The sequence below is a fragment of the Genypterus blacodes genome, unplaced genomic scaffold, assembly GCF_046128005.1.
Source record: "Genypterus blacodes isolate CSIRO-AG114 ecotype Tasmania unplaced genomic scaffold, CSIRO-AGI_Gbla_v1 ptg000224l_1, whole genome shotgun sequence".
NCBI lineage: Eukaryota > Metazoa > Chordata > Actinopteri > Ophidiiformes > Ophidiidae > Genypterus > Genypterus blacodes.
The window spans coordinates 270,001-297,500 of NW_027467022.1; the positions used below are offsets into that span (position 1 = coordinate 270,001).

At 49.7% G+C, this 27,500-nt stretch overlaps 3 protein-coding genes across 5 annotated transcripts in view; 1 reads left to right on the plus strand and 2 right to left on the minus strand.

Moving 5' to 3' along the window:
- daam2 (dishevelled associated activator of morphogenesis 2) overlaps nt 1-19,476 on the plus strand; it is a 65,759-nt gene extending 46,283 nt beyond the window's left edge. For 2 of the 3 annotated variants that reach the window (XM_076170553.1, XM_076170552.1), the window contains exons 6-26: nt 1,006-1,339; nt 1,859-1,969; nt 2,340-2,443; nt 2,519-2,585; nt 2,685-2,802; nt 3,262-3,400; nt 5,783-5,841; nt 5,920-6,104; nt 6,193-6,495; nt 6,580-6,687; nt 7,962-7,991; nt 9,299-9,405; nt 9,969-10,053; nt 10,551-10,657; nt 10,802-10,890; nt 11,956-12,124; nt 12,215-12,322; nt 12,552-12,612; nt 12,871-13,002; nt 15,079-15,249; nt 15,378-19,476. In XM_076170553.1, the coding sequence (XP_076026668.1) occupies nt 1,006-1,339; nt 1,859-1,969; nt 2,340-2,443; nt 2,519-2,585; nt 2,685-2,802; nt 3,262-3,400; nt 5,783-5,841; nt 5,920-6,104; nt 6,193-6,495; nt 6,580-6,687; nt 7,962-7,991; nt 9,299-9,405; nt 9,969-10,053; nt 10,551-10,657; nt 10,802-10,890; nt 11,956-12,124; nt 12,215-12,322; nt 12,552-12,612; nt 12,871-13,002; nt 15,079-15,249; nt 15,378-15,590 (2,800 nt within the window). In that variant the 3' untranslated portion in view covers nt 15,591-19,476. The remainder of the gene's footprint in view (nt 1-1,005; nt 1,340-1,858; nt 1,970-2,339; nt 2,444-2,518; nt 2,586-2,684; nt 2,803-3,261; nt 3,401-5,782; nt 5,842-5,919; nt 6,105-6,192; nt 6,496-6,579; nt 6,688-7,961; nt 7,992-9,298; nt 9,406-9,968; nt 10,054-10,550; nt 10,658-10,801; nt 10,891-11,955; nt 12,125-12,214; nt 12,323-12,551; nt 12,613-12,870; nt 13,003-15,078; nt 15,250-15,377) is intronic. The other variant, XM_076170554.1, reaches the window with a different exon arrangement.
- A 720-nt stretch (nt 19,477-20,196) lies between these two features.
- Nucleotides 20,197-22,725, minus strand: LOC143016307 (interferon-inducible GTPase 5-like). Its single transcript, XM_076170569.1, has 3 exons — nt 22,639-22,725; nt 21,575-22,134; nt 20,197-21,434 (listed from the first exon to the last, which is right to left on the minus strand). Exons 2-3 carry the CDS (start codon nt 22,125-22,127, stop codon nt 20,824-20,826), a joined length of 1,164 nt encoding a protein of 387 aa, XP_076026684.1. The 5' UTR covers nt 22,128-22,134; nt 22,639-22,725; the 3' UTR covers nt 20,197-20,823.
- Nucleotides 22,726-25,436: 2,711 nt separating this feature from the next.
- The window catches only part of rab3gap2 (RAB3 GTPase activating protein subunit 2 (non-catalytic)), an 11,873-nt gene continuing 9,809 nt past the window's right edge, over nt 25,437-27,500 (minus strand). Inside the window, 7 exon segments of the mRNA XM_076170560.1 lie at nt 25,437-26,221; nt 26,432-26,461; nt 26,463-26,597; nt 26,714-26,938; nt 27,075-27,104; nt 27,106-27,165; nt 27,343-27,500. The exon segment at nt 27,343-27,500 is cut by the window's right edge and continues 58 nt beyond it. Coding sequence (XP_076026675.1) covers nt 26,069-26,221; nt 26,432-26,461; nt 26,463-26,597; nt 26,714-26,938; nt 27,075-27,104; nt 27,106-27,165; nt 27,343-27,500 — 791 coding nt within the window. The 3' untranslated portion in view covers nt 25,437-26,068.

A 27,500-nucleotide genomic window follows, 5' to 3' on the forward strand; every position in this document is an offset into this window, starting at 1 on the left:
TGTGGCGGCGCTGGAGAACCAGAACCGGACCCTGATGGAGGAGCTCAACTCACTAAAGGAGCTTTTCTGTGTTAAGACAGGATTACCTGCGTCTCTGAAGGCTGAGTGTGACTTTCAATAAGCAGCAGTGTGAAAGCTCATGAGCGTCAGAATAAATGTCTTTTTCACTTTACACATGCAGTGGTGCCTTCATTACACACACACACACACACACACCCACGCGCACACACGCACACAGAGCAGGGAGGCGTGTCTGGACTCCACCCACAATGACATCAGGAATGATGTCACTGTTGCCAGCACAGCCACCCTAGCAAACCCCATCATGACATCATTCTTTGTTTTGGAGATTCTGCTTTCCTTTGTAGAAACATTCATCATGGCTTCACACACACACACACACACACACACACACACACACACACACAGTAACAGCGTTTGTTTGTGTAAGAGAAAGAACTGAGGGTCAACTTCCTGTTCCTGTATGTTCAGTCGTCTCTCTGCTGGGGTGTCAGTCATGTGTGGACATGTTGTGTTTTGGATCGAAGCTTAATCATTTTAGAGTCACAATATGTGTGATTAGGAGCGACTCATCATCGTCATCTTCATCTCGTCATCTCGCTCACTTTCTCGTCGTTGGGTTTTGTTTTCCTCTCCTCTCACTTGTTTGTATGAAGTTGTGACCTCAGTTAAAGTGAAAGTCTTCCTCTGTAGGCTCCGCCCCCTCTCAGCAGCTCCGCCTCTCTGCCCGTCCGTGTTCATGAGCGTTCCCATCAGCACACTGGGGGAACTTCCTGTTTTCTTTCACATTGACTGGAAACTTCCACTCTGAGAAAGTATCATGGCTGTGATCGTTTCTTTACTTTACATTCTCTATTGTCCTTTTATTATGTGAATGTTGTTCTTCAGGTTCTTGTACACACACACACACACACGCACACACACACACTCTTGACCTGCTGGCTCCATGTTTGTGTCTGACCCAGGCTCCTCTTCCTCCTGCAGGTTCGTCACTCGCTTCATCGAGCTGGACGGCCTCACCTGCCTCCTCAACTTCCTGCGCAGTATGGACTACGAGACCTCAGAGAGCCGCGTCCACACCTCCATCATCGGCTGCATCAAAGCCCTGATGAACAACTCGCAGGGCCGCGCCCACGTCCTGGCCCACCCGCAGAGCATCAACACCATCTCACAGAGCCTGCGGACGGAGAACATCAAGACCAAGGTGGCGGTGCTGGAGATCCTGGGGGCCGTGTGTCTGGTGCCAGACGGACACAAGAAGGTTCTGCAGGCCATGGCCCACTACCAGAAGTACGCTGCGGAGAGGACGCGCTTCCAGGTGAGTCCCAGGATCAGCTGCAGCAAACCTGACCCTCACACAGCAGGACCTTTCAGTCATGGGCTCACAAAATGAGTCAGTGTGGTTCTTCTTCTGTGGTTCTTCTGCTGCCGTACCTGTAGACAGACGCAGCGTAACGATCTACTGAGTCACACGGCGCTGGCTCTGATGTTTTGCTAAGTTGCAGTCTGGCGCTGCAGGGCCTCAGAGGTCTGGAGACAAGGTTAAGTCCACATGCAGAGTCAGAGCAGCTCGGCCTCTGGGGGGTCAAGTGACTGCAGGACTGAGTCAACAAGCTGCAGCTCAGCAGGGATCAGGCTAAGCTAACACCACACCAGCTGAGTGAGTCAGAGCCAAGAGGCTTTGAGGTGTGATGAAGATTCTGAGCAGTGTGAGGGAGAGGAAGGTGTCAGGAGGTAGAACGGGAGGTGTGACCTGTGAGCTGTGACCTGAAGCTGAGTCACAGTGTGATGATGCAGACTGAGGAACATGTTGGATCTTCATGTCCCATCTTTCTAGACGCTGCTGAACGAGCTGGACCGCAGCACCGGACGCTACAGGGACGAGGTCAACCTGAAGACGGCCATCATGTCCTTCATCAACGCTGTGCTCAACGCCGGAGCTGGAGAGGTAGAGCTCCTCACACACAGATAGAGCTTCAACAGAGGGGCAGAGCAGAAGACAGAGCTGCACATAAAGAGTTGATTTGATTTCAGATTGGTTTCATCTTTAAGTTCTCATGTCCTCACAGTTCAACCATCATTTCTTTCACCTCTCTCTCTCTCTCTCTCTCTCTCTCTCTCTTTCTCTTTCTCTTTCTCTTTCTCTGTCTGTCTCTCTGTCTGTCTCTCTCTCTCTCTCTCTTTCTCTCTCCCTGTCTCTCTCTCTCTCTCTATCTCTCTCTCTCTCTCTGTCTCTGTCTCTCTCTCTGTCTCTGTCTCGTCCCCCGCCCCTCTCTCTCTGTCTCTCTCTCTCTCTCTCTCTCTCTCTTGATGTTCAGGACAACCTTGAGTTCCGGCTCCACCTGAGGTATGAGTTCCTGATGTTGGGTATCCAGCCGGTGATTGATAAGCTGCGTGAGCATGAGAACGCCACTCTGGACAGGTGAGCGTCTCAATGAAGCCTCTGAAAGCTCTAAAGTGCCAAACATGAGCTCATGCTCCCTCCGTCCCTCTGCAGACATCTGGACTTCTTTGAGATGGTGAGGAACGAGGACGACTCCGAACTCTCCAAACGATTTGACATGGTGAGTGAAGGCACCGATCTGACTGCCTCCTCTTCCTCTTCCTCCTTAAAGGAACAGCAGCAGCATCTCTGTCCTCTGACCGTCTCTGTCTGTCTCCAGTCTCACATAGATACTAAGAGTGCTGGTGCCATGTTTGATCTGATCAAGAAGAAGCTGAGCCACTCGGACGCCTACCCGCACCTGATCTCCATCCTGCAGCACTGCCTCCAGATGCCCTGTGAGCCTCCTGCACTCCTGCTGCCCTCAGCCTGTCTGTCCGTCTTGTCTGTCTGTTAGCCTCCACAGGTCCCACTGGCCTGGAGGAGGAGCTCAATCACAACTCAGACCTGAATGCTCGATCTGTTAGGAATGATTCATTGTTGACTCAGAATGATCTTCATGTCAGAGTGGAACTTCCTGTAAACATGAACTCCTTCCACTGAATCCTGGAAGTTACAGTTCAACAAACTCCAGGCCACATGATGTCGTGTTTAACAACATGGACGTATGTTTGGTATCTAAATATGCAGGGAGTTGATGACAGGAAGCAGCAAAGAGACGCTGAGCTCAAACCCACTCAGCTTTATTTACTTTTATATGTTTGAATTAGACTCTAATGTAATTTCAGGTTGTTATTGTGGCGTGTCTCTTGTGTCTCCTGCCTGAGTGTGTGTCCTCTGCGTGTCCCTGTGTGCAGATAAGCGCGGTGGCAGCAGCCTGCAGCATTGGCAGCTCCTGGACAGAATCCTGCAGCAGCTCGTCCTTCAGGATGAGAAGGGCGAAGACCCCGACGCCGCCCCCCTGGACAACTTCAGCGTCAAGAACATCATTCGCATGTGAGTGCAGCGACTGATGATGAGGGTTACACAGCCGAGCCTCACACACAGAGAGGAAGGGGCTCGCTCACTCCAGGGCCCAAAGCTTCCTCTGAGGCGGTAAACAGGACCAACCCTGGATCATCAGAGTGGAGATCTGAAGCTTCAGCACAGGCAGCAGCCAATCACACTGAACATGGGAATGAGGTCATCACATGTTTAAGAGCATGTTTGGATGGAAACACGGAAGTGTTACAAAGAAAGATCCATCAGTGAAGGTGTGAGACGAGGCGTAGGAGGGGGCCAGGCTCCAACGGAGAACGGGCAAAAGGCTAAACATCAAAAAGGAAGTGGCTGTAATCACGTTAGGGCGAGCGAGCGACTTGTTCACTCAGCTGCAGCTTCCTGCTCTTTCACCCAATTATCAAACTCATCTGCAGCTCTGGAGCTCAGAGAGTTTAGGAAGTGTGAACAGACTCATTCAGTCAGCAAAGACATGTAGAGGAGACAGGACATGTGAGATGTGTGAGGGACATCTCAGTGGTCTCAGTGGTCCACAGACGCCTCAGTGGTCCACAGAGGTCTCAGTGGTCCACAGACGTCTCAGTGGTCCTCAGACGTCTCAGTGGTCTCAGCGGTCCACAGAGGCCTCAGTGGTCCACAGAGGTCTCAGTGGTCCACAGACGCCTCAGTGGTCCACAGAGGTCTCAGTGGTCCACAGAGGCCTCAGTGGTCCACAGACGCCTCAGTGGTCCACAGAGGTCTCAGTGGTCCACAGACGCCTCAGTGGTCCTCAGACGTCTCAGTGGTCTCAGTGGTCCACAGACGCCTCAGTGGTCCACAGACGCCTCAGTGGTCCTCAGACGTCTCAGTGGTCCACAGACGTCTCAGTGGTCCTCAGACGTCTCAGTGGTCTTAGTGGTCCACAGTCTTCCTGCTCCGTTTCTGCCAGAATGCTGTCGTGTTTCCATAAACGCTCCCATAATGAATGAGGTCTGGAGAAGTAGTGAATAATCTGAGGTTTCCTCCTGGTTCAGGCGTCGGGCCAACAGTCGTTATAACAACAAGCGGCTCTGACTCGCACCTGACACATTTACACTACAAGTCACGCTTTTCCACAAGGAAGTGGAAGAATTTATTGCAGTGATCAACAATGAACTCTTTGTTTTTACGAGCTGGAACAAAGTTTGAGGCAATTTAAAGCCTGAAGAGAAGAGAAGAGGGAACTGATTCACCAATTAGCCCTCAGAGCAACATGACAATTTATTCCTGATTTTCTGAAAATGTCCCATTGAGGTCTGAAGCCTTTGGACCCTGATGTGTCGGGCCGACGCCCACGCTTCAGCACCAACAGCTGCTGCCTCACTGTTAGAGTGCCTTAGAAGCTCAACTTAGGAAAACTGAGGGAGGAAACCAGAGCAACTTAGACTAGAGAGTAAGAACATAAAGTTTAATAAGTTCAATACTGTGTACCACATGAGGACAAACAGGAGAAGAAGAACATGAGACCAGAATCCAGGTGTTGGTCCTGGCCTCCTCAGCTGTATGTCACATGTTCTGTCCTTTCCTGGTGTGCGTGTGTGTGTGTGTGTGTGTGTGTGTGTGTGTGTGTGTGTGAGCGTGTGTGTGTGTGTGCGTGTGCGTGTGTGTGTGTGTGTGTTCTTCTATCCTGTGGTGTATTTGTTGCTTCCTCTGTGTGACTGAAGCTCCTCTACTCTTCTTCTCCGCTCCAGCCAGAGCTCCCACGGACGCTCCAGGTTTCCCTCTCTGATCTCTCTCTCCCTCTCAGTCCCACACTCACAACATTCACTACGCTGATGATGTCATAACTCCTCCTTCATTGTCACGTCAGCAGATCCATCCAGACTTCCACTCTAATCCAGTTTAACACTGAACTTCCAGCTCAAACGTGCGTTAACGCTAATAAATGCAAACTAAGTGAATCATTTCCCCTAATAAGAGTCAAATATCATCTTGTTTACATTCAGGCAGGACCGAGCCGAGTCTCTACAGACAGAATGATACCTAACACATGATGTAATGGGACCTTTAGGAGGATTAGGGCTCATATTAATGGATTAGTGGAGTTAAATATCTCCTGTGGTCAGATTTGAACAATAATGAGTCACAAATGGACTTAGAGGCTCTTATCTCATCTGTTCATGCTGGTTTCAATCTAATTACTGTGTTCAGATGAGGCTTGGAGAAGGATTTGTTGTTGTAATCGTAGTGTAATCAAAGTTTAGACATGTATGTAAACACGCAACACATGTGAGTCAGACCTGGGATCCAAACCTCCCTGGCTTTACTAAGCTTGACTGCAGTTCATCCAACGTGTCTCTCTAACGGCGTTTCTCTCTGTGTGTTTGTGTTGATGCTGATTGTTTTTGTGTCTTTTGGCAGGTTGGTCAATGAGAACGAGGTGAAGCAGTGGAGAGAGCAGGCGGAGAAGTTCAGGAAAGGTAAGAGAGGTCAGAGGGAGGTCAGTGTTTGTTTGTGTAAACGTGTCAGGTCTCAGTCTGTGGCTCGTCTCTCTGTAGATCACGTAGAGCTGCTGGCTAAACTGGAGAGGAAGGAGCGGGAGTGTGAGACCAAGACCCAGGAGAAAGAGGACATGATGAAGACCTTGAACAAGATGAAGGACAAGCTTCAGCGTGAGGGAGTGGAGCTGCGTTCAGCGAGGGAACAAGTCCTGGACCTGTCCTGCCGCATCAATGACTTCTCTGTACGTCCCCATCTTGACTTCATGGTGTCTCTCTCCTGTGCTCAGCCGTGTTTCTTCATCTCTTATTCCTTCTTTTTTCCGCTCGCAGGGCACTAATCTGCCGTTCCCGCCTCCTCCGCCGCCGCCCGGTGCTCCCGTAGCGCCGCCTCCTCCACCTATGACGGGCAGCTTCCCTCCGCCTCCTCCTCCGCTCCCGTTCAGCTGCCCGCCTCCGCCGCCGCCTCCTCCCCCGCCCGGAGGCCCGCCTCCTCCGCCGGGAGCGCCTCCCATCTTCGGGGCCCCGCCTCCTCCCGCCCCGCCCTCCTTCAGCACAGTGACCACGCTGCGCTCCAAGTCCATCCCTCAGCCTTCACACCCACTCAAGTCCTTCAACTGGGCCAAACTGGGAGAGGTGAGCGCTCCGGTGACGTTTCACACAGATGTGACAGCAGCTGGGCTCAGGGATGTGACCCAACGTTTCCCCTCTTCTCCACAGAACATGATCAACGGGACCATCTGGCGCGACATCGATGACCTCAGAGCGTTTAAGATCCTCGACCTCAAAGACATCGAGAAGATGTTTTCAGCCTATCAGAGACAGCAGGTTTGGATTCACAGTATTCTACTGTGTGTGTGTGTGTGTGTGAGTGTGAGTGTGTGTGTGTGTGTGAGCGTGAGCGTGAGCGTGAGTATGTGTGTGTGTGTGTGTGTGTGTGAATGTGAGTGTGTGTGTGTGTGTGTGTGTGTATGAATTGGCCTTTAGCACTGCAAAGAAGTTTTGAGTAGAGCCTGGATTGTTGGATTGGTGTGTGTTGATGAACGTGTGTGTGTGTGTGTGTGCGTGTGTATATGTGTATGTGTGTGAGTGTGAGTGTATGTGTGTGTGTGTGTGAGAGTGTGAGTGTGAGTGTGTGTATGTGTGTGTGTGTGTGTGAGAGTGTGAGTGTGTGTGTGTATAAATTGGCCTTTAGCGCTGCATAGAAGTTATGAATAGAGCCTGGATTGTTGGATTGGTGTGTGTTGATGAACGTGTGTGTGTGTGTGTGTGTGTGTGTGTGTGTGTGTGTGTGTGAATGTGGCTCCAGGCGAACATGAGCAGCTGTTCACTGCTGAAAGCCTCATTGTCCTCAGACTTTCAGATGTTCATTGCTGAGGAACTGACCCGGTCTTCAGTGGCTCATGGATCAGGACGTTGCTCAAGGGAATCATTGAAAACCACCAGGGCTTCTGTGCTCAGTCAGGGAATTCAAACATTTGGAGAAGTCCTGCAGGAGTCATGCAGTTTAGAAATGGACTTTTACAGGCTTAGAAAAGTGGTGGAAAACAAAAGATGAGCTGATTTCCATTGAATCAGGAGGAATCAAATTTGAATCTTTCAAATATAAGTAGTTCCTCAGCAGAGCTCCTCAGCAGAGCTCCTCAGCAGAGCTCCTCAGCAGAGCTCCTCAGCAGAGCTCCTCAGCAGAGCTTCTCAGCAGAGCTCGGGTCACGTCAGGCTGCTGACACTGATCTACTCGAGTGTTTATTTACACAGAGGCAGTTTTTCCTGGCACAGATACCTGCAGACCTCTGTGGGTTCTTCTGCTCCTGGCTTTGACCCCTCTGTTCCATTTGGCAGTAGAAACTCTCTGGTCGCTCAGCTAAATGAGAGCGTCAGGTGGTCCTGAGCCCCTGAGCCCCTGAGGACCTGACGACCTGGTCAGTCGGCTCTTGTGTTCCCTGCAGAAGCTTCCAGATCTCTGCTGATGTTGTGTAGTTGTGGTTCTTTGCTCTGATCTCCACTGTTGTCCTGCCGCCTGTTGCTGCTTGATGTGCTAATCTTTGCATGTGTTTTCAATTTGTTCTTGGTGTCTCTGCGCTCTGCGGCTGCCTGGGCAGGAGCTGCTCACTAACCAATCCTTTAAACAGGTGAGTCATGGCTCCTCTAGCTTCTGCACCACATGGTTCCTCACTCCGTTGCTCTATCATCTCCTTCTCCTCTGCATCACAGCGGGCAGCCAGCAAGGATGAATGGGTTTCACTGCAATGTGACTTTCTATTGTTTATACTTTGGAGGAGTTACAAGCCTCAATCTGAGACTCTTTACGCACACACACACACACACACACACACACACACACACACACACACACACACACACATCTCCACTGTTGCATAAAGAAACTATAATTAAAGCAAGTTACTGAAGATGGTCGCTCCTAAATGATCCAGCAGAGAGGAACACTTAGTGGTCGCTGCAGCTCCACAGGTCCAAGGTCTCACTTTCTGCCCCTCATGATGACAACGGGTTCAGCTATGGATAAGAAAGACAGGAAGTCCTGATGCACAGACTTTATAAAGAGAGGCAACCAAATAGAAAAGACGTCAGTTCCAACACCTGACCACAGTTTGATGGCCGCCACTTAATGACGCTTATAAAAGATGAAGGGGATCTGGTGGAGCGACTCGAGCGTGACTGTGGCAGAGCGGCTAAACCCAGAGCCAACCTCAGCCTGCCGCCAGCCGCCAGAGGTCAACACAGGCGTGGAACCTCAAAGCCTCCTTTACGAGCCGCCTCGTACCTACGTCACGCTCCGGAACCTCAGAGAGGACAGGAAGCCAGCTCGTAGCGCCAACACAACGCGCTCGCCGCTCAGCCCCGAGACGCTCTGACCCACATGGGCTCTTTAATGCCACATGTGTGAGTGTGTGTGTGTGTGTGCGTGTGTGTGTGTGTGTGTGAGAGAGTGTGAGAGTGTGTGTGTGTGTGTGTGTGTGTGTGAAGCATACAGAAATATCTGACGCCAGGTCTGAAAGCTGTTTCCTGTTCCTGTGAGAGCTTCCAGCCCTGCGTGTGTTTCAGTGTTCAGTCACAAAGAAGAAGAAACATTCAGTTCCATTTTCATTATTAACCACTTCACTCCCGACGGACAGACGTTACCTTGACCCAGTCCACATACGTCAGGTTCTACTGAGCGCAGTTTGGCAGTCAGCATCTCGTATAATACAGAGCTGCAGTAAGAACGCATCCACAGTGCAGATTGTCCCGTCCGTCCTGATGAAGCAGCACTTCTTCATTCATGCCGGTGTTTACTTGCTCAGAGTTTAGATGTTAAATGTTTCCTTGTTTCTGTTTGAGAATCTCTCCTGTGTTTGATATGAATGCTCTGATCGGAACCTGACTCCAAAGATCTGCACCTTCCTGGTCTTCATGTTGTGTGTTTGCGGTCCCGCAGAAGGAGACGGGCTCCATGGACGACATCTACGTCAGCACGAGGAAGGTCAAAGAGCTGTCGGTCATCGACGGCAGACGGGCGCAGAACTGCGTCATCCTGCTTTCAAAGTAAGAGTCTCAGTCACAAGTACCCTCATGTTCAAACAGGAAGTGTGTTTCAATGCAGTCAGGAGGAAGAGGAAGAGTGTTTATGCTGAAGAGGAAGAGGAAGCTCAAACATCTGTGCACCACCTCACATCCACCTCGCTCCACTAAATCTGAACCAGAATCAATCCTCATCATTTAAGAACTTTCCTAACAATGGGTCCAATATGGTCACCATGTGTATGACCACACACACACACACACACACACACACACACACACACACACACAGATCAATGACAGACTCTCTCTGACACTGCAGCAGCATGATGGACCCTGAACTCGACTCCAGGTCAATAACAAGCGTCCCTGAGCAGAGATGAGGTCCTAATGAGGTCACAGCTGATCCATAGAGCTTTGATCCGCTGCCTAACAATAGAGCTATTGATCACCACCGACACGGATCGATCACTCTGACAACAGCTGCCTTAGCCTGGACAGCAGATTTTCTATCAGACACACACTGGTCACTACATGTCCTCATCCATACATTACCATGACAACATGTCATCTTGTTCTCCTGGCAGGTTAAAGATGAGCAACGAAGAGATCAGGAGGGCGATCATGGAGATGGACGAGAGGGAAGAGTTAGCCAAGGACATGCTAGAGCAGGTGAGCCTGATGTGTGGGATGATCAGTCCATCAAAGAGCTTCACAGCTCAGCTTACAGGAAGTCTGAAGGACACAACGTGATATGATGTGATATGAGTTCATACTGATCACATCTCTGTCTCTCTCTCTCTCCCTGTCTCTGTCTCTGTCTCTGTCTCTCTCTCTCTCTCGCTCTCTCTCTGTCTGTCTCTCTCTCTCTCTCTCTCTCTCTCTCTCTCTCTATCTTCTTGTCCTTGAGTCATTCAGTGTGATATTGGTATGAAGAAAAGAGAAAACTTTGTTTATCCTGAGGGAAATTGCTGTAATGTAAATCAGAGAGGGGGCATCTGGATTTGAACCAGAGACCTCTGTACCTTTACCCCCTACTGCTGACTAAGGGCCTGTGATCATTGATTGATTGCTATGATGTAACCCTGTGTGACTGAGTTTAACACCAAAGCGTCACACTGACAGCTGTGTGAACATCTGGATTCACCTGCTGCTTTGCTCCTTTGCAGTTGCTGAAGTTTGTCCCAGAGAAATGCGACATCGACCTCCTGGAGGAGCACAAACACGAGCTGGAGCGAATGGCACGGGCCGACCGCTTCCTGTACGAGATGAGCAGGTAAGCAGGCCGGCTGCATCCTCCCTCTGTGAAGCTGCGGGAGATGGAACACTCTCATTTGTCCCCTGTCCCACAAGGAGGACCTGAGAAGAGAGAGAGGAAAGTAGCTAACCCCCTCCTCTGTGTCTTTCCTCCCTTCATCAGGATCGACCACTACCAGCAGAGGCTGCAGGCTCTGTTCTTCAAGAAGAAGTTTGCAGAGCGACTGGCAGAAACCAAACCCAAGGTGGAAGGTGAGGACAGACGGGACTCCTGAGATCTAGATTACTGTGTGTGTGTGTGTGTGTGTGTGTGTGTGTTTGTTACAGTTTTAGAAAGCTGCTCTCTGCTTAGAGGGACGAGCCTCGTAAACACTGCAGCTCCCTTTAAGAGCGAGTGAAAGGCTTCCAGCTTAAGCCGCGGGTGTGTGTGTGTGTGTGTGTGTGTGTGTGTGGGCGTGCACGTACGATCACATGGGTGTGTCAGGACTGAGCTGCCATAATGTGCCTTTGAGCCAGAGCAGCATCAGACGCTTCTCTGCTGGATCAACGCCTCTCAGCTCTTTGATGATGGCGTCTGATGATAAACTGATCACTGCTCTGCCTGGATGAATGAGAGTTGATCTTCTTCCACACGTTACCGGCTGCCAGCAGTGGAAAGAAAAGCAGGAGAAGCTTTTTATAATGCAGAGCCATAATCCGCTTGTTGGAAGCCTGCAGGATCTTTGTTGTGGAGTCCAAATGTTCCCAGAGCTCCAACAGTTAACTTCTCCTCTGCGTCTATTATGAATGTGAGTTTATGGACGAGGCTGGAAGTCCTCAGACCACCCAGAGAGCTGAGGAGAAGGTCTGAGAAGAGACTGAGGTCCAGACTGAAGAATCACTCCCATAATGCACCACAGCAGAAGAGACCAACAATAACAACACTGACTCTGTTAATGCCTTTTACACTCACACTGAGGGGAAACACCTGCGCTCTGCCAGAGGGGTTCATCCCCCAGAGGGAAGAGACACAGAGTCTGCACGGTGTTGGGTTTGGGAGATTCCCTCCCCCGCTGCTTTATGGACAGACGAGGGACTCCATGGTTTTCCCCCATGAGCTGCCCAGTTATTATGGGAAATACAGAGGAATCAATCAGAGGAGCTGGGGAAGTTTGCTCCAGTAGAAGCAAGGGGATAGAGCGGGGGAGAGCGGTAAGAATGGGGCAGGAAGAGCGAGGTAGAGCGAGGCAGAGCAGGTAGAGCAGGTCAAAGTTCTCAGGAGCCTTTGTGGCAGCAGCTCTGATGGGTCCTCCTGCTTCCTCCTCCTTCTCTTCCCAGCCATCCTGAATGCTTCCCGGGAGGTGGTCCGGAGCAAGCGGCTCACTCAGGTGCTGGAAGTCGTGCTGGCCTTTGGCAACTTCATGAACAAGGGCCAGAGAGGCAACGCCTACGGCTTCAAGGTCTCCAGCCTCAACAAGATCGCTGACACCAAGTCCAGCATAGACAGGTGGGTCAGGACTTCCTGCTCTTCTTCTTCATCAGTTTGTTTGTGTCCTGCTGCGTCCTGATGTTTGTGTCTTTACGTCTCATTGGACAGGAGCATCACCATGTTGCACTACCTGATCATGATCTTTGAGAAGAACTATCCAGACACGCTGGTCATCCAGCAGGACCTCAGCAGTGTGCCGGACGCTGCCAAAGTCAAGTGAGTGACACTCAGACACAGATAGATCAATAACCTGTGTGAAGGAAGTTACAAGGGGTTAGACAAAGAGGAATGTGATGTAATGTCAAGAAACAGTACAATTATATGACATATTCTCTCTCCCTCCCTCCCTCTCTCTCTCTCTCTCTCTCTCTCTCTCTCTCTCTCTCCCCCCCTCTCTCTCTCTCTCTCTCTCTCTCTTTCTCTCTCTCCCTCTCCCTCTCTCTAGTTTGGCTGAGTTGGAGAAGGAGGTGCACAGCATCAGGAGTGGCCTGAAGGCTCTAGAAGCAGTGAGTTGTTGTTGTTGTTGTTGTTGTTGTTAATGTGATGAATCATACAAACAGATAACTAACTGTCACTCCAGCACACCAGCATAATTATATAACATGAGCAGGGCAGTAAACAGTAACACACACCTTCAGTCAGCTGACTCACCAAGGGCCCAGAACTGAACCACTGAAGAGCAACACCTGCTTGACCTGCTCACACTCACACTCATGACTCCACCGTGTTCTCACTCAGTGTGTTTGGTGTGTTTGCGTCTCCAGGAGCTGCAGTACCAGCAGAGCCGGACCAGGGAGCGTGGGGACAAGTTTGTGGCTGTGATTGGTGACTTCATCACCGTGGCCGGGTTCAGCTTCTCTGAACTGGAGGACCAGATGAGCGAAGCCAAGGACAAGGTAACACCTGACGCCTGATCAAAGCTCCTGGAACAGGAAGTCATGGACCCAAACAGGCTCCGCCTATTAGAGGGACTTTATAGTTCCCTCAGTGATGGATTCTTTCTCTGAATACGACCCTACGACTTCCAGAAACACCTCAGTGAGCCAGTTTGGATGTCGTTCTCCTGAAATTCATTAGAATGTTGTCAGGTTTGGCACTGAACGTTGTGTCCGTTTGCCTAAAGTGTATTTTCGGACCAGTTTGTTTGTTTTTGCGCAAATTGTGGAACTACAGTGTCACAGAAAGAAAGAAAGAAAGAAAGAAGCTGTTAATCGTTAGTCTGTCGTGAGCTTTCCTCCTCCTCCTCCTCCTCCTCCTCCTCTCCTGCTGTATTTGTTCAAGGAGGAGCTCAGGGAAAATTGGTTTGGAAAAGGAGCCAGTTGGGACGTCACGGGAAAAGAACAGGAGGGTCAGGGTGCAGTTTGAAGAAAGGAGAACCTGTGTTCATGGGCCCACACTCCACACACACACACACACACTCTCCCCTGTGAGTGTGTGTGTGTGTGTGTGGGAAGTGGGGAGACTGAGGCGTTTACTCTCCGCCTGTCACTTTTCTTTGACGCTCTGTTAGGTTTCCACTGGAATACAAATATGGAAGTGTGGGAGTGTCTTGATGTTCACCCACTGAGGCTCATAAAGCTCCATAGCAACCGGCGTGAGTGTGTGTGTGTGTAAGGGAAACACACACAGAAGCACACCAGACACCACTACATACATTACAAAGGATTAGAGCTGTCCGGGGTCGTGTGGGTCGCTGGGACGGAGCTTTGGCAGAGGAGGGAAGGGATTTTCCCTCTTCTACCTGAGAGAGAGACAGGTTGGCTGTGTGCTCCACACCCGTACACACACCCACACACACACTCAACATGCAGCCCTCGTCCAAGAACAAAAGAGCGCGGTGAAACGGAGCCGTGCAGGGAGAGCGCCGCCATGTTCCACTGCCACATGTTCGCTTGGAAGAGCATTAGAATGAGATTAAAGGAAGTAAAGGAGTCTGAGCAGCAGTGGAGAACGAGGCACAGAGAAGGCTAATACACCAGACCTCTGCACCTATGTGTGTGTGTGTGTGTGTGTGTGTGTGTGTGTGTGTGTGTGTGTGTGTGTGTACGTACGTGTGTGTGTCGTCAGTCGGCCTCCCTCTGGTCACACTCCATGTCTTTCGCTGCTATTTGGGTCACACAGATAGAAATCAGATGTTCTGTGGCTGTGAATGTGTTTCTGCATGTTTTAACCCTTTACAGAACCTTTAACCCTTTGAGATCCCCTTGAATGCTGCTGCATCATTGAGCCACTTCAAGTCATGGGTTCTATTTAAGAATGAATACCTGCAGCCCCGCCCCCACACACCTCAGAATGGGACACGTGATTGACAGTTGAGGGAGGGGTCCCCCTTGTGGAGAACCTTGGTATTTTTTGGAGGTTTCACCCCAAACCAGATTCCATCAGTAGGAGGCGCTGATACGCTTCATTCACTTCCTGTGTTCCTATGGGTTACAGTTAAAGTTACACACTGCAGAGTTACAGACACACAAACTAAAGTGGCTCATTGTCATTTAGCTTCCACAGTAAACAAACACAAACAGACAATAAGAAACCATCAAGAAGACAGAGATATAATTTGCCTCTCACTGTGTGTGGGTGTGTGTGTGTGTGGTGATAGTGGGGGTTGCCATGGTAACCAGGCCATAATGACAGGGAGGGAGGGAGGGAGACAGAGAGAGAGAGAGACAGAGAGAAGAGAGAGACAAACCAAAGGCTGTGCTTCCCTGAGTCCTTCCTGTCCTGTCCTGGACCTGATCCGGCCTGCTGAGCTCCTCCTCCCAGGATGCATCTCTTTGTGTTTACAGTATGTGGCACAGATGCTGGCACAGAGCGCCGCACAGCTTGGACAGAGACGAGTGGACATATGGCGGAGGAGTTTGAGAATAAAGCCGACGCCAACAGATCTGAGCAGCCTCAGGCTCATTACAGCAAATAAAGCTTTGGTCAGAAACATGAACCACATGAATCTCTTCCTCTTCCTCTTTGTCCAGTTTGCCAAATCTCTGAAGCACTTTGGGGAGGAGGAGGGGAGGATGCAGCCCGATGAGTTCTTTGGGATCTTCGACACGTTCTTGCAGTCGTTCAGCGAAGCGCGGCAAGACCTGGAGAACATGCAGAGGCGTAAGGACGAGGAGGAGAGAAGGGCACGGATGGAGACCATGGTGAGACACGTTTACATACACGGCCTTATCTGTGTTTGTCTAATATGAGCTCAGATCTGTGCTCTTGTCTGCTTCACTCTAAAGTCAGATGTTGTGATGAATGGTCCATCTCTTCTTCTTTGTTTCAGCTGAAGGAGCAGCGTGAGCGCGAACGCAGAGCCAAGAAGAGCGGCGGCTCCGACGAGGTCAGCGGGGAGTTTGACGACCTGGTGTCGGCGTTACGCTCCGGCGAGGTCTTCGACAAGGACCTGAACAAGTTCAAGCGTGGCCGCAAGCGCTCGGTCAACCAGCTGGTGGAGGGCGGCGGCCGCGAGCGAGCCGCCACCAAGGTCAACTACTAGCACGGGACACAGGACACAGACACCTGAATTCTTTGGGGGTGTATCTTTCTTAACACCTTCAGCGCAGGAGGAGCCGGAGCGGCGGCCAGACGGTCAGTGACATGGAACAGGAAGTAACTCCCGGCTGGACTGACGTATTGACAGCGAGGCCTTTTGAAGGATCGACGCTCTCCTCTGTTCGCTCTTGTAAAGTGATTTCCAACCCGTTTTCCTTGGACATTAAATCAAACTCTGATCTCCTGAGCTGGATGAAGGACAGACGGACAGACGGACGGACAGACGGACGGACCACTGTGACACATGACCTTGATGCTTTTGATCACATCCTCTTTAACACTGTGCTCAAGCTTCTTCCTCTTCCTCACTACTCCTTCTTTCACACACAGTTACGTGCTTGGTGCTCCAGCAGCCACGTCTCTCTGCTATCTGGCTCCCAAACATGAAGGACGTGGAGATGGACCTGTCACACTGTACATAGACACTCCACCGGGACAAAGGACGGGTAAAGGGACTCCAGGACAGGATGGAGAGCCTGGCAGAAGAAGGAAGGCAGAAACCAAACCAAACTGCCACCATCCACATCTCTCCCAGTGTGTCCAATATGGAAAGAGATTCCAGTAATTCCTCACTGTGGGTTCTGTCCAGAGGTTCTATCCAGAGGTTCTGTCCAGAGGTCCTCCTGAGGCCCTGCTCCGGTCTCCAGTGTCAGAGCTGAAGATTCATGAAGTTCTCTCTCAGCAAAGAAGGACGCTGAGCCCACAAAGGCGGCAGCATTCCCAGGATGGAGCGACATCCCAGACTGCCACTTCCAAGCTCTTCTCAAGGAAACTCCAGCGTGGACGTGACTGTGCGTCACACGCTTCAGCCAGAGGAAACGTGTAAATGTATTCATACAGAACCTGCTGCGATTAGCCATTTATATATATTTATATTTAGCAGACAAGCTAATTGCAAAGATGTAGTTTTTTATGTTTTCATGGTATCCTTGGGTTTTGTACACGATGCGTTCGGTGTTGATGTTGCAGTTTCACAGAGCAGTTTGCTGTTGCGGTGGGTTTCTATCTGACTTGCTCTTTATGTTGCTTTGTGTCCTTTCACACCTGTGCGTCTTGTTTACACTGAACCTTTCCTCACATACATCGCACTCTATAGTTCTGAAAGCCGACAGAGGAGCAGAATCCCCCTCATCTTACATTGAAGTAAAACACAACAATCATTGTTACCTAATGTCCCCTATGAAGTTCTGTGGACTGTGAGACGACGTGTGGACGCTTTGGTCCTCTAATGCATCTGGTCTCTGATCTCCGTGTGTGATTTAGGTTCTGTTCTAATGGTGCTAAAACGTTTTGCTACGTCACAGAGGCACTGACTCCGCCCCCTCCTCCGGAGCTCCGCCCCCCTCCAGAGCTCCACATCGCAATCCCAACACTACAGGACCCGATTTGGTCTGACAGAGTTCTGTCCGGTTTAAAGTATGTTCGGATTCAAATATAAAACATGAATCAAAGTTGGTAAGATGATTCAGACGGAGTCATGGCCATGTTATTGGGCCACAGTAGGATGGAGGCGTGGCCATGTTATTGGGCCACAGTAGGATGGAGGCGTGGCCATGTTATTGGGCCACAGTAGGATGGGGGCGTGGCCATGTTATTGGGTCACAGTAGGATGGGGGCGTGGCCATGTTATTGGGCCACAGTAGGATGGAGGCGTGGCCATGTCATTGGGCCAAAGTAGGATGGAGGGGTGGCCATGTTATTGGGGAGGCGTGGCCATGTTATTTGGACACAGTAGGATGGAGGCGTGGCCATGTTATTTGGACACAGTAGGATGGAGGCGTGGCCATGTTATTTGGCCTCTGACCCGCTCAGGTATCCCGACTCCACAGGTTCTGGTCCAAGAGTCACTTCTTGTATTATTCGCTGGTGCGAGCTCAAAGCGTTTGAGAGCTTTTTCTACTTTCTCATTAATAGAAGGAAAACCTGAAACCTGAAAACCTGCGGCAGGATCAGGTGCAGCTAGGATCCTGATTTCCTGTTTCCTCCTTGTTGTGACGGTTCACAGTCACTGGTGGCCATGCGTGATCTTCAGCAGTGGCCTCTCTGTGATGGTCTGTCCTTCCATAGCGATGTGGGTCCCTGTGTGAAGACCTCAGCGGTGCAGAACACGTATGAGCTCTGTCATGTTCATGCAGAAGCAGTCTGCTGTGATCTACATTGTTAGTTTGTCAGTGGTCCAGAAGAAGAAGAGGGAAGCCACCTTCTCACGTTTAGATCTGTTGTGGTCGTACAACAGTGAAGGTGAAACTACAAACTATTGTTTCCTTACCAACATGAAGGACACGCTCTCCTTCACCTCCTCCACATTTAGCAGCACTTGACTTGGTAGCAGCACTTGGTGTTGAGCGTCACACTGATGAAGATCTGCAGACTCCTTCATCCTTCTCACCTTTCCTTTCCTTTATGTCCTTTCACCTTTAAGTGCCTCTGATTCTTCTTTCACACAATCACTGTTCTGTTTAGTAGTGAAGGTCTGTATCGTGGTGAAATAACATGGGAAGAGGCTAAACGGCGCCATCGTGTGGTGATGTCAGGATGTAAAGGCTTTAGCTCGTGATGTGATGTGGTACTGGACTCCAGATCGACACAACTCAAAGTGTCCGTGTGTGAAATGTACATATGTGAAGTTTAACAAGAGAAAGTCCTCACATTCTTTACCCCAAAGCTTTAATTTATCCAAAATCCGTTATTTCACAGATTTCCTCCTAGAAATGTTTCCCAGAAAGAGATTAAGACACGAGGTTAAACTCTCGTCCCAACATGTAGGCACGCCAAACACATGACGACACTTTAAAGAGATCACCTCAGTCCTCAGCGAAGGGAGGATGAGGATGATGATGATGATGATGATGAAGAAGAAGAAGGCGTTGTTGTATATTGAATCTATTCTATTTTCTAACCTCCTCTGCTCCTTTCAAGTTACTCAAACCCTTTAAACTCTTAATCCAGAGCTTTAACCCTTATTTTACTACAGACTATTTACCCAGGGGTTATTGCAACATTGTCAGTATTATTCCATGTTTGTGTTGTTCCATGTTTGATGCGTTCATTTGGCCATTGACTGGCTGATGGAGGTGTGAAGATGGAATCAGAGGAATGAAAGTAGTAGCTTGTTCAATGCACTTTTATTATGGGACATTTCCATTTACAGCACAGAGCGGCGCCAAAGCCACGACATGAAGAAAACGCAAAGAACGTGCGGATGAGCTCAGGCTCACGCTCCGGCCGGGAAACACGTTAAAGTCAGGACATAAGACACAAAGAGGTGGATGGAAAGGTTAAAGGTCAGTCGAGGTGGCACTCTTACGTGCGTGCGCAGAGTTTGAATGCCTCACTTCCTGTCATGTGGATCCAGGCGAGGCGTTTCTGTCCCATCATGCACGTGGCGTCGCCCTGCATGCCTGCAGACGTGTGTGACGGCACCTGCAGCCCCACACACACACACATTACGGTTTGTACTGCCTGACAAACGTTGCAGCCAGTTTTGGAGGCGGTCAGTATTTTTATGGTTTGAATCAAGTTTCCTCCACAGATTGATGTACAGCTGGTTGAAGCCTTTTCTACGCCGTTCTTGATGTTCGAGATGAGATGAAAAAAGATGAAAACATGGAGGAATGTTCCATTGTCCTGTAAATTGTACCTCTATTTATTTGCCTTATTTAGTTTGCTATATTTTGTATGTACACACAGCATTACAATAAAATGTTATATTAAAACTGAGTATGAATAAAGATCCTGTGTGATGAATCCTTTGAGACGGTTTAGGAATGGAACTTCTTCATCTCTATCTTTTTGTTTTTGTCTCTTTGTGGGGTCACAATAAACATTTTCCCTCTATAATGCTGATCAGTTTGTTCTTGATAAGTACTGATAATTAGGGTGAACTACTGTATAAAGCCTTCTGTGAATGTGAGTGGGCGGGGCTTAGTCGTTAACACATCTGATTGGGCCATAGATATTAGCTGAGGAGGAAGGAAGCTCCATGTTTGCTTCAGCTCCAGTCTGATGTTTGGCTGTCATGGAGCTGAAACATAATGACCTCATTGATGTCTGGAGTGATGTGTTCCTGACTCCCTGCCTCAGTGAGCTCCGGTACTTCCTGCCTCTCTGAGCTCCGTCACTTCCTGCCTCTCTGAGCTCCGTCACTTCCTTCATTTGGATCCAGATCAAAGCCGGGTCAGAATAAGCCAGTGTCCTCTTCCTCTGGCCTCCAGGGTGACGAACACTGTGAACATGCAGGTCCACATGTAGCAGAGCGAGGGGAGCTGGGCCTCTTCATGTGAGCCTGCAGGGTTTCACTCTGAGTTGAGCTGCTGTTCCATGGACAGAAGGTTTGACTTCACTATCCTTCAGGACCAGGATGGAACAAAAATAGGATGAGCACTCGTACAATGAGCTGGGTGTTGTGAGTTTGAATCCTGTGCTTGCTGAATAGTCCTTTTTTGAATAAGCCGACTGAAGCGGAGAGCACAGAGAAGGTCAAAGTAACAATATTACAATAACCACAACAAAGCAATAAACCCATGTTCAACCTTTAGATTTATTAACTCACCAAAACATGACATCAAGAACACATATAAACAATAATACAGCATTAAAACAAAAGCCTGGCGGTGTTGGTGCAGCGGTGAGCACACAGGAAGAAGGTTGTTGGTACGAGACCAGGGCCCGAGGACATGCAGGTAAAGGAGGTGATTCTAAATTGGCCGTAGGTGTGAATGTGAGAGTGCCCCGCCCTTGCCTGTTGACCCTGTGCGTGCGTGCGTGCGTGCGTGCGTGCGTGCGTGCGTGCGTGCGTGCGTGCGTGCGTGCGTGCGTGCGTGCGTGCGTGCGTGCGTGCGTGCGTGCGTGCGTGTGTGTGTTTTTTACAATCAGCTAAATTCCAAATCTGACTCCCCAGTTCCCCCACTACATTTATAGTATGTTTATATATTATGTGTACGTTAATATAAGGATAACATGTTTGGATCAAAAAGCTAAAGTCATCAAGATGATTTACAAAGTTTCTGATTATCATGTTTGATTAGAAAACTGGGATCTCTTCAGAATCCCTCTGCTGATTAAGATGATCGGTTCCTGTTCTTAGTTTCCCTCTTTCGTCTCTCACAGTTGTGTTAGTGTGCGGTCAGAATGTGGTCCATGCTGCCAGGTCTGGCTCTGTTCTTACATTGGGGAGTTCAAACCCAGAGCCTTGTGAAGACGGCCTGTGCGTCGTCGGCGAGCATGTTGAGGCAAATATTCAGAGCGCTGTACCTCAGGAGGAAGGTAGAGGTCAGTGCCACTGGCAATCCAAACAGTGGAATCGCTGCAGACACCTGCTCCCCCATAAGTAGAGCGGTGTGGTCAGACACAGTCCTCATAATGAGGTGTTGTGTTATTTCTGTAGCAGCCAGTGGTGAAGTTGTGGCTGCTTTAAGATCATCGTACTGCACACGAGAAGTACCAGCAAGATTTCTCAATGATTCCATATCCAGACCAAAAGCAGTTTGGTACTGTTTGACGGTTTTGACCATAAATATATCGACGTAAGCAACGTTCCCGGAAACAGGTAAGGATCGCATTAACGCAAACAAACCGGCCAAGTACTTGACTTCGGATGCAAAACCCTCCTTCTTATTGTTGATGATCTGCAGGCTGATGCTGGGCATGGCTATCAGCAGAACATTGCGCTTATGTGTGGGAAGTTCTTGAGCCATGGTCTCCTGTAAGAGACTGAAGTCATACCGGAGGAGATGAAAGTTGGAGATCAGGAAGACCTTTGGAGACTGCGCACCTTCTCTGAGAAGACCTGGACACAAAGAAGTTCATTAAGTCCTCAAACTGAAACAGTGAAGGAGATTACATCCAAACTAGGTCTTTGGCAATCTACAGATCCATGACAACATACAGAGGGTTAAGGGTCAAAGGTCAGTGTGGTGTGTGTGTTACCCTGGATGCAGTCTTCTCTGATAACAGCCAGAGTCCTCTCTGCGTTGAAATCCCACTGACTTCTCTCCTCATCCTCCAGGTTGTGATCGATCTTTGAGCGGATGAAGTAGAACTTCTTTCCCATCCCCTGAATGGCCTGAGCCAGCTTCACATCGTTCTCTCTGAAACGATCGCTTGAGACGATGATGAAGAAGTCAAACCTGCTGAATTGAACGTACTCCAGATATTGGCTAGCTGGGAACTTAGTGGTGCCGATTCCAGGGAGGTCCCACAGGTGAACGTTGTCGAGGTGTGGATGTGCGTATGATTGAATATCCATGGTGGTTTCTCTACAGCCGGTGCGGGCGGCTCGCTCTCGATCCCTGTTGTCGACTCCTCTGAAGGCGTTAACAAAGGTGGATTTACCAGAGCCGGCCTCTCCTGTCACTGCGATGTTTAAGTGAATGCTTCTCTGGTCGTCCAGATAGGCTTGGATGGTTGCAGCTGCTGCAGCTGGACCGCTGCTCTCCATTGCCTCTCTGATTTTTGTTATCAGCGCTGGTTCGTTATCCATGATGAACCTTCAAAAGTAAAGCAGAGGAGCCATGAGAGCGGCTGCACTGATGTTTACATACAGCAGGTGGCTGTTGACGCCAATGAACGTGATGTTCACATGTATTTCAGCCACGTAGCTGTGACTCTGACTGAGACAGGAAAAACAGGTTTTCCTGTCTGCCTTTATGTAACAGGTGTCATCCCAGTTCAGCCGTCTGTAGGCCAACACAGCACAAAGCTATAGATGAATTTATTTTCCAAAATCAAAGGTTTGGCTACACAACAGAACTAAGCACATTCCTTTCTGGGGCTGAGATTTCAAATCTGTTAGCATGATGCTGAAGTTTCTGCTTGTAGAAGGTTTCTGCCCATTTCAGTTTCAGGTTGAATCAATCAGATCAGACTGCATCAAACTGCACCTATGGCCATTTACATAAACATGCCTGCATTTACGCTGGTGTTCTATTTGTTGATATACAATAATGTCAAAATGGATCTCAGAAGAGGCTGGAAAACAGAAACACACTCACTCAGACGTCTTTCTGATGGAGAACTGGATGAAAGTGGAGCAGAGACAAACACACTCGGTTCAGACGTCGCTCAGTGTCTAATGGACGACTCGCTTTTGTTCAGGTAAACCTGTTCAACCAGTAAGGGTTTGTGTTCTCTGATGACATTACATTACATTACATTACGATCATTTGGCAGACACTTTTATCCAAAGCGACTTACATTACATTACCACCCTTCGCAGAGGGGGGAGCAATTGAGGGTTTGGTGCCTTGCTCAGGGGCACCTCGGCAGGGGCTCGAACCTGCGACCCTCCGCTTCCCAAGCGGAAGCTCTACCCACTGAGCCACTGCCTCCCCGACATGAAGCCTGTGTGTGTGTGTGTGTGTGTGTGTGTGTGTGTGTGTGTGTGTGTGTGTGTGTGTGTGTGTGTGTGTGTGTGTGTGTGTGTGTGTGTCCTTGTGTTTTCTACAGAAGAACTCTCAGAAGAACCTCCTGTGCAGGTCAACAGCATCATTTCCATTTAAAGTGATGTTCTTCTCTTACATCACTTTGCCATCAATCCAGGGAATGTTCAGAGGAGAGAGTGGCTCAGAGGAAGATGCCAAATTTGGCTCAAGATGCTGGTTTGATGTGAAGTCGTACTGCATTTGACTTCAGTGTGAGAGGATGAAGGACCACAGTTTGATCAAGTGACACTTTATTGTGGTCTCAGGGAGTTTAGTCTTCATCACATAAACACAAACAGGCAGTAGAGCAAAGTGCCCATCTGACTTTTTCCTCATCACAGTGGCGGTCGTCAGGGGCGACCGTGGGACTGTAGGTGCTGATCGCAACTCCACACAAACAAATGACACCAAGACACCACCCTCCAGTAACATCTGGCCCCTGATGTTGCAGCCCGTCACCACAGCTGTACCCACAGCTGTACCACACAGGAGCTCCCAGCTTTGCAAGCACGATGTCAATGTGTCACCTGTGATATCATGGCTGACGTCTAATGACATCGTCCCTTAAAAGTGTTTCTACGTTTCCAAGCCGACCCTCTCTCTCACTCACTCTAACATCCTCCCCCGGGGGCAGGGGAGGCAGACCAAACACGTAATGATGTCATCAGAGATCATCCTTCAGACACTTGACTCTTTTGGTACACACACAGAATCACAGGAGCTCTGGCAAGTTTGGGGCGACTGGAGGAACGACTGTGTCATGAATGATGTCATGGTATCTGTGTGTGGCTTTGATATCATTCTTACTCCATAAAGCGTTGCCATTACTCATCATCGTCATCATCAGTACGGTGACGTCACGTTGGGGTCGGCCAAATGTTGTATTTTAGTAAATCAGGCTGGCAGCGTGGGAAGCAACATGAATGCAGCACGAGCCAAGGACCGGACCAAAATGTATCTGTCGCTGCGGCCTTACGATCGAACGCTGAACGTAACAGCAGAGTATTTTAATTACTTCTGCTTCGAGTACCTGTGGGCCGCCACGTTCGCTCCCCCCGACCCAAACACAATGTCACGGATGTATTACGAATTTCTTCGATACGTGGTTCTGCTGACTGTGTCGTCACTGTGCAGGATGTTCACTGAGGGACACCCGGTGGGCAGCATCACCTTCGCTGTGAGGAGGGACAACGTCCTCAGTTACATGAGACAGTCGTATCTCTCATGGCATCCTCAAGATGACCGCGTAGAACAACTGTTTCAGGTGGTCGTAACAGAGACCACCAAGAAGATCAATATTGCATTAGCTCTGTGCCCAGACAGCATGCTGAGGGACTTAAGCCAAAACATGAACAGAGGTCCTAACATGGTTTGGTATCATGTTCGTAGAGTCATGAGCTTCTTAATGTGCAACAGCAGTGCTGGAGATGGGATTCACAAAAACTGGAATATTGCAGACCACCGTCATCCGGGTATGGGGGACGCTGACAGACCAGGCTGGGGGATCTGAGCTGGGAGCACATCAGACAGAGACTCAAGAAGAAAGCACAGTCATGTGTCTGTGGAGTGCTCATGCGACTCTGTGTTGGCGTGGGGTTTTCCCCCGGCGACTCTGGTTTCTCCTCATTGTTCTTCAGAACACAAATCTGACTTCTCAGATTGCGCAATGTGTCTTTGGTTTGGGTTTGTCTGCGCTCACAGGAACGTGTCACATTTCAGGCTGGATGAATGAAATCGAGAGTGAAACGTCCTCCAGACCAGGGGTCCCCAACCTTTTTTGGGCCACGGACCGGCATTCAAAGTGTGGGGTGATGAATATGACGAACAAAATGATGACTGGCATAAAAACAAAAATAAAATGCATAAAAAATACAACTCATGAGGCTGAGTGAGTGAGTCTCCTCACTGCAGAACCCCCGCTTCACAAAGACAGGATGTTTGAAATGGAAGCAGGGTTGTCAGTGCTTTTTGGGGGGATCTCAGGATATTCTGCCCTGATTTAAACCAGAACACCGGCAGAGTTGTTGTCTGAAACCAACTTTTTAGGCCGGTGAATCAGGAGAATGATGGCTCCTTAAAGACGCTCGCTTCTTTTCTAGCTTGTGGGCTTCATTTTGGATGTATAGTATCTTGTAACTGAGATGAACGTCTCAAAATGTGCGTTAATTCGAAATTTCGGTCAACTTCAAACATATGAAACGTAGACACACGTGTGCAGCATCAAAGCTCTTTATTCAGCATCAAACAAGTCCAGAGGGGCCGACGGACATGGGACCACAGAGCAGCGCCACCTGCATTTATAAATAAAAATAGCAATTCATGTTTTTATTATACATCATGGGGGTCCTGGGGGGGGGGGGGGGGGGGGGGTTATGGCACAGATTGAGGACAGAGAATCCATAATAAATGTCTGACTCTCTTCAAACAAGCAACTAGTGTTAATGATTTTACATGACAAAAACACACAATGATTAATTTGAAAACATTTAAATACACTGCAGAATTCTTCTCAATGCAATCATTTTGAGGGGTTAAAGTGAAATCCAAAATAGTGAGCTGGGTCATAGTGTAGATGTTTGTGGTTCTCTTCCAGGTCTGCAGGTCTTGTTGGACCCTCATGTGGTGGTCCAGGTGGCCTCCCTGTCTCTGCTACGTTTACATGCACACACCAGACCCAAACATCCTTTCGTCATCATGATCATCATCATCATCATCATCATCATCATCATCATCATCATCATCATTTCTAATCCCGTTTAATCCAGGACAGTTGAGTTGAGTGTTCCGCTCCAGTTGTTGTGCATGTAAGCGTAGCTGAAGACATCAGGAAAGTGTAGAGGGACGACTCTCCAGGATCCGAAGGAGCAGGGGGACGGGAAGTCCAAAGAAAAGCAAAAGTCAGGGTTTAGACAATCAAGGCAGCCTTTCAGAGACACAATGCCTCCCCTCTCCAACCGTCTCTGTCCCTCCTCCTGTCACCTTCCTGAGCCCGGCCCCCCGGTCAGTCCTCGGTGGTGAGGGCCTCCACAGCTTCCAGCAGGTGTAGGGCGAGGCTGTACTGGGCGTGGTTCTCTGGCAGGATCTCGATCAGGCGGCTGACCAGCCTGCTGCTCTGGAGCAGCGACACGGAGGGGCACCGCAGCTCTCCGGGGTCCTGCGGCGCAGCGACAACACGCATTCATCAACACGGTAACAGTTAAAGCAGTACTGTGTGTGTTAAACATGTTAAACACTGAGAATCTCCCTGAAAATTTCCCAAAAATTACTTAAAAATGTTCTCTAAGCTTTGGTAGTTCCTGAAACTTTCGGGGAAATTTTCGGGTCATTTCCGGAAACATTTTGTTAGAATGTGCGGCAGCCTCACCATGGCCTTGAGCCAGGTGCAGAGTGTGGGGAGGAAGACGGGCCAGCAGCTCCATGGCGGCCTGCGTCTGCGTCTGGCTGTGCAGCAGTGAGTAGCTCAGCCTCTGGCCCGTCAGCACCAGCAGCTGAGAGCCCAGAACGTCCTTGTCCTCCACCTGCAACATCATCTGGGAGACAGGACGGCCAATCAGAGCGCAGCAACACGCCGCAGACTTTAAGAGACACAACGGAGATGTGCAAAGTGCCTCTAAACCAGGATCTAAACCGGCCTCTCTGCCCTCACCTCTTCCCCTCGCAGGTCCAGGCCCTGGTTGTAGAGCTCACAGACCAGGTGGCGTCGCAGGATGTCTGGGTTGACCTGGAGCAGAGAGCCCAGCTCCAGACACAGTGAGGGCCACCAGTCGGCCCCGGGGCCGGTGGAGGGTAAAGGTGGAGACCCGGAACCAGAGGCCGAGCGCGAGGGGTCGTCGATGGCCTGAACCCAACCGGTCAGAACCCTCAGGAGGAACTGGGCCAGAAGGAAGTGAACAGCAACCAGACTGAAACTGGTGAGAGGCTTGTGGGGGTCAGTGTGTGTGTGTGTGTGTGTGTGTGTGTGTGTGTGTGTGTGTGTGTGTGTGTGTGTGTGTGTGTGTGTCAGTCACCTCCTGTCGTAGTGAGATCAGGCCTGGGTCCCATGTCTCCACTGGGCATCAGCTGGATGGTTGTCAGATCTCTGAAGAAAGCGTTCTTACCCTGGAACAACACACACACACACAACCCTGACTTCTATGTATTGTTTTTTTCGGGTGACTTGTGCGAGAGAGAGAGAGAGAGAGAGAGAGAGAGAGAGAGAGAGAGAGAGAGAGAGAGAGAGAGAGAGAGAGAGAGAGAGAGAGAGAGGAGAGAGAGAGTTTTTGTGTGTTTCCTCACCTTGCTGTCAAACAGGCTGAGCGGTTTGACCTTGAGGCTGAAGGTCATGGCAGCGTGTAGCAGGGAGGCGAGCAGGCAGTGGTGCTGGACCAGGGGGAAGTGGACCCCCCTCTGCTCCAGGCCCAGCTCTGCGATGGAGGCCGGCCCCTCGGCGCCGC

What these genes read in the sequence shown, in the direction of transcription:
- LOC143016307 (XM_076170569.1), bottom strand. Translation starts at nt 22,127, where the DNA reads ATGGATAACGAACCAGCGCTGATAACAAAAATCAGAGAGGCAATGGAG. An exon ending in CAGAGAAGACTGCATCCAGG is followed by an intron (nt 21,435 to 21,574) that starts GTAACACACACA and finishes CTTTGTGTCCAG; the next exon opens with GTCTTCTCAGAGAAGGTGCG.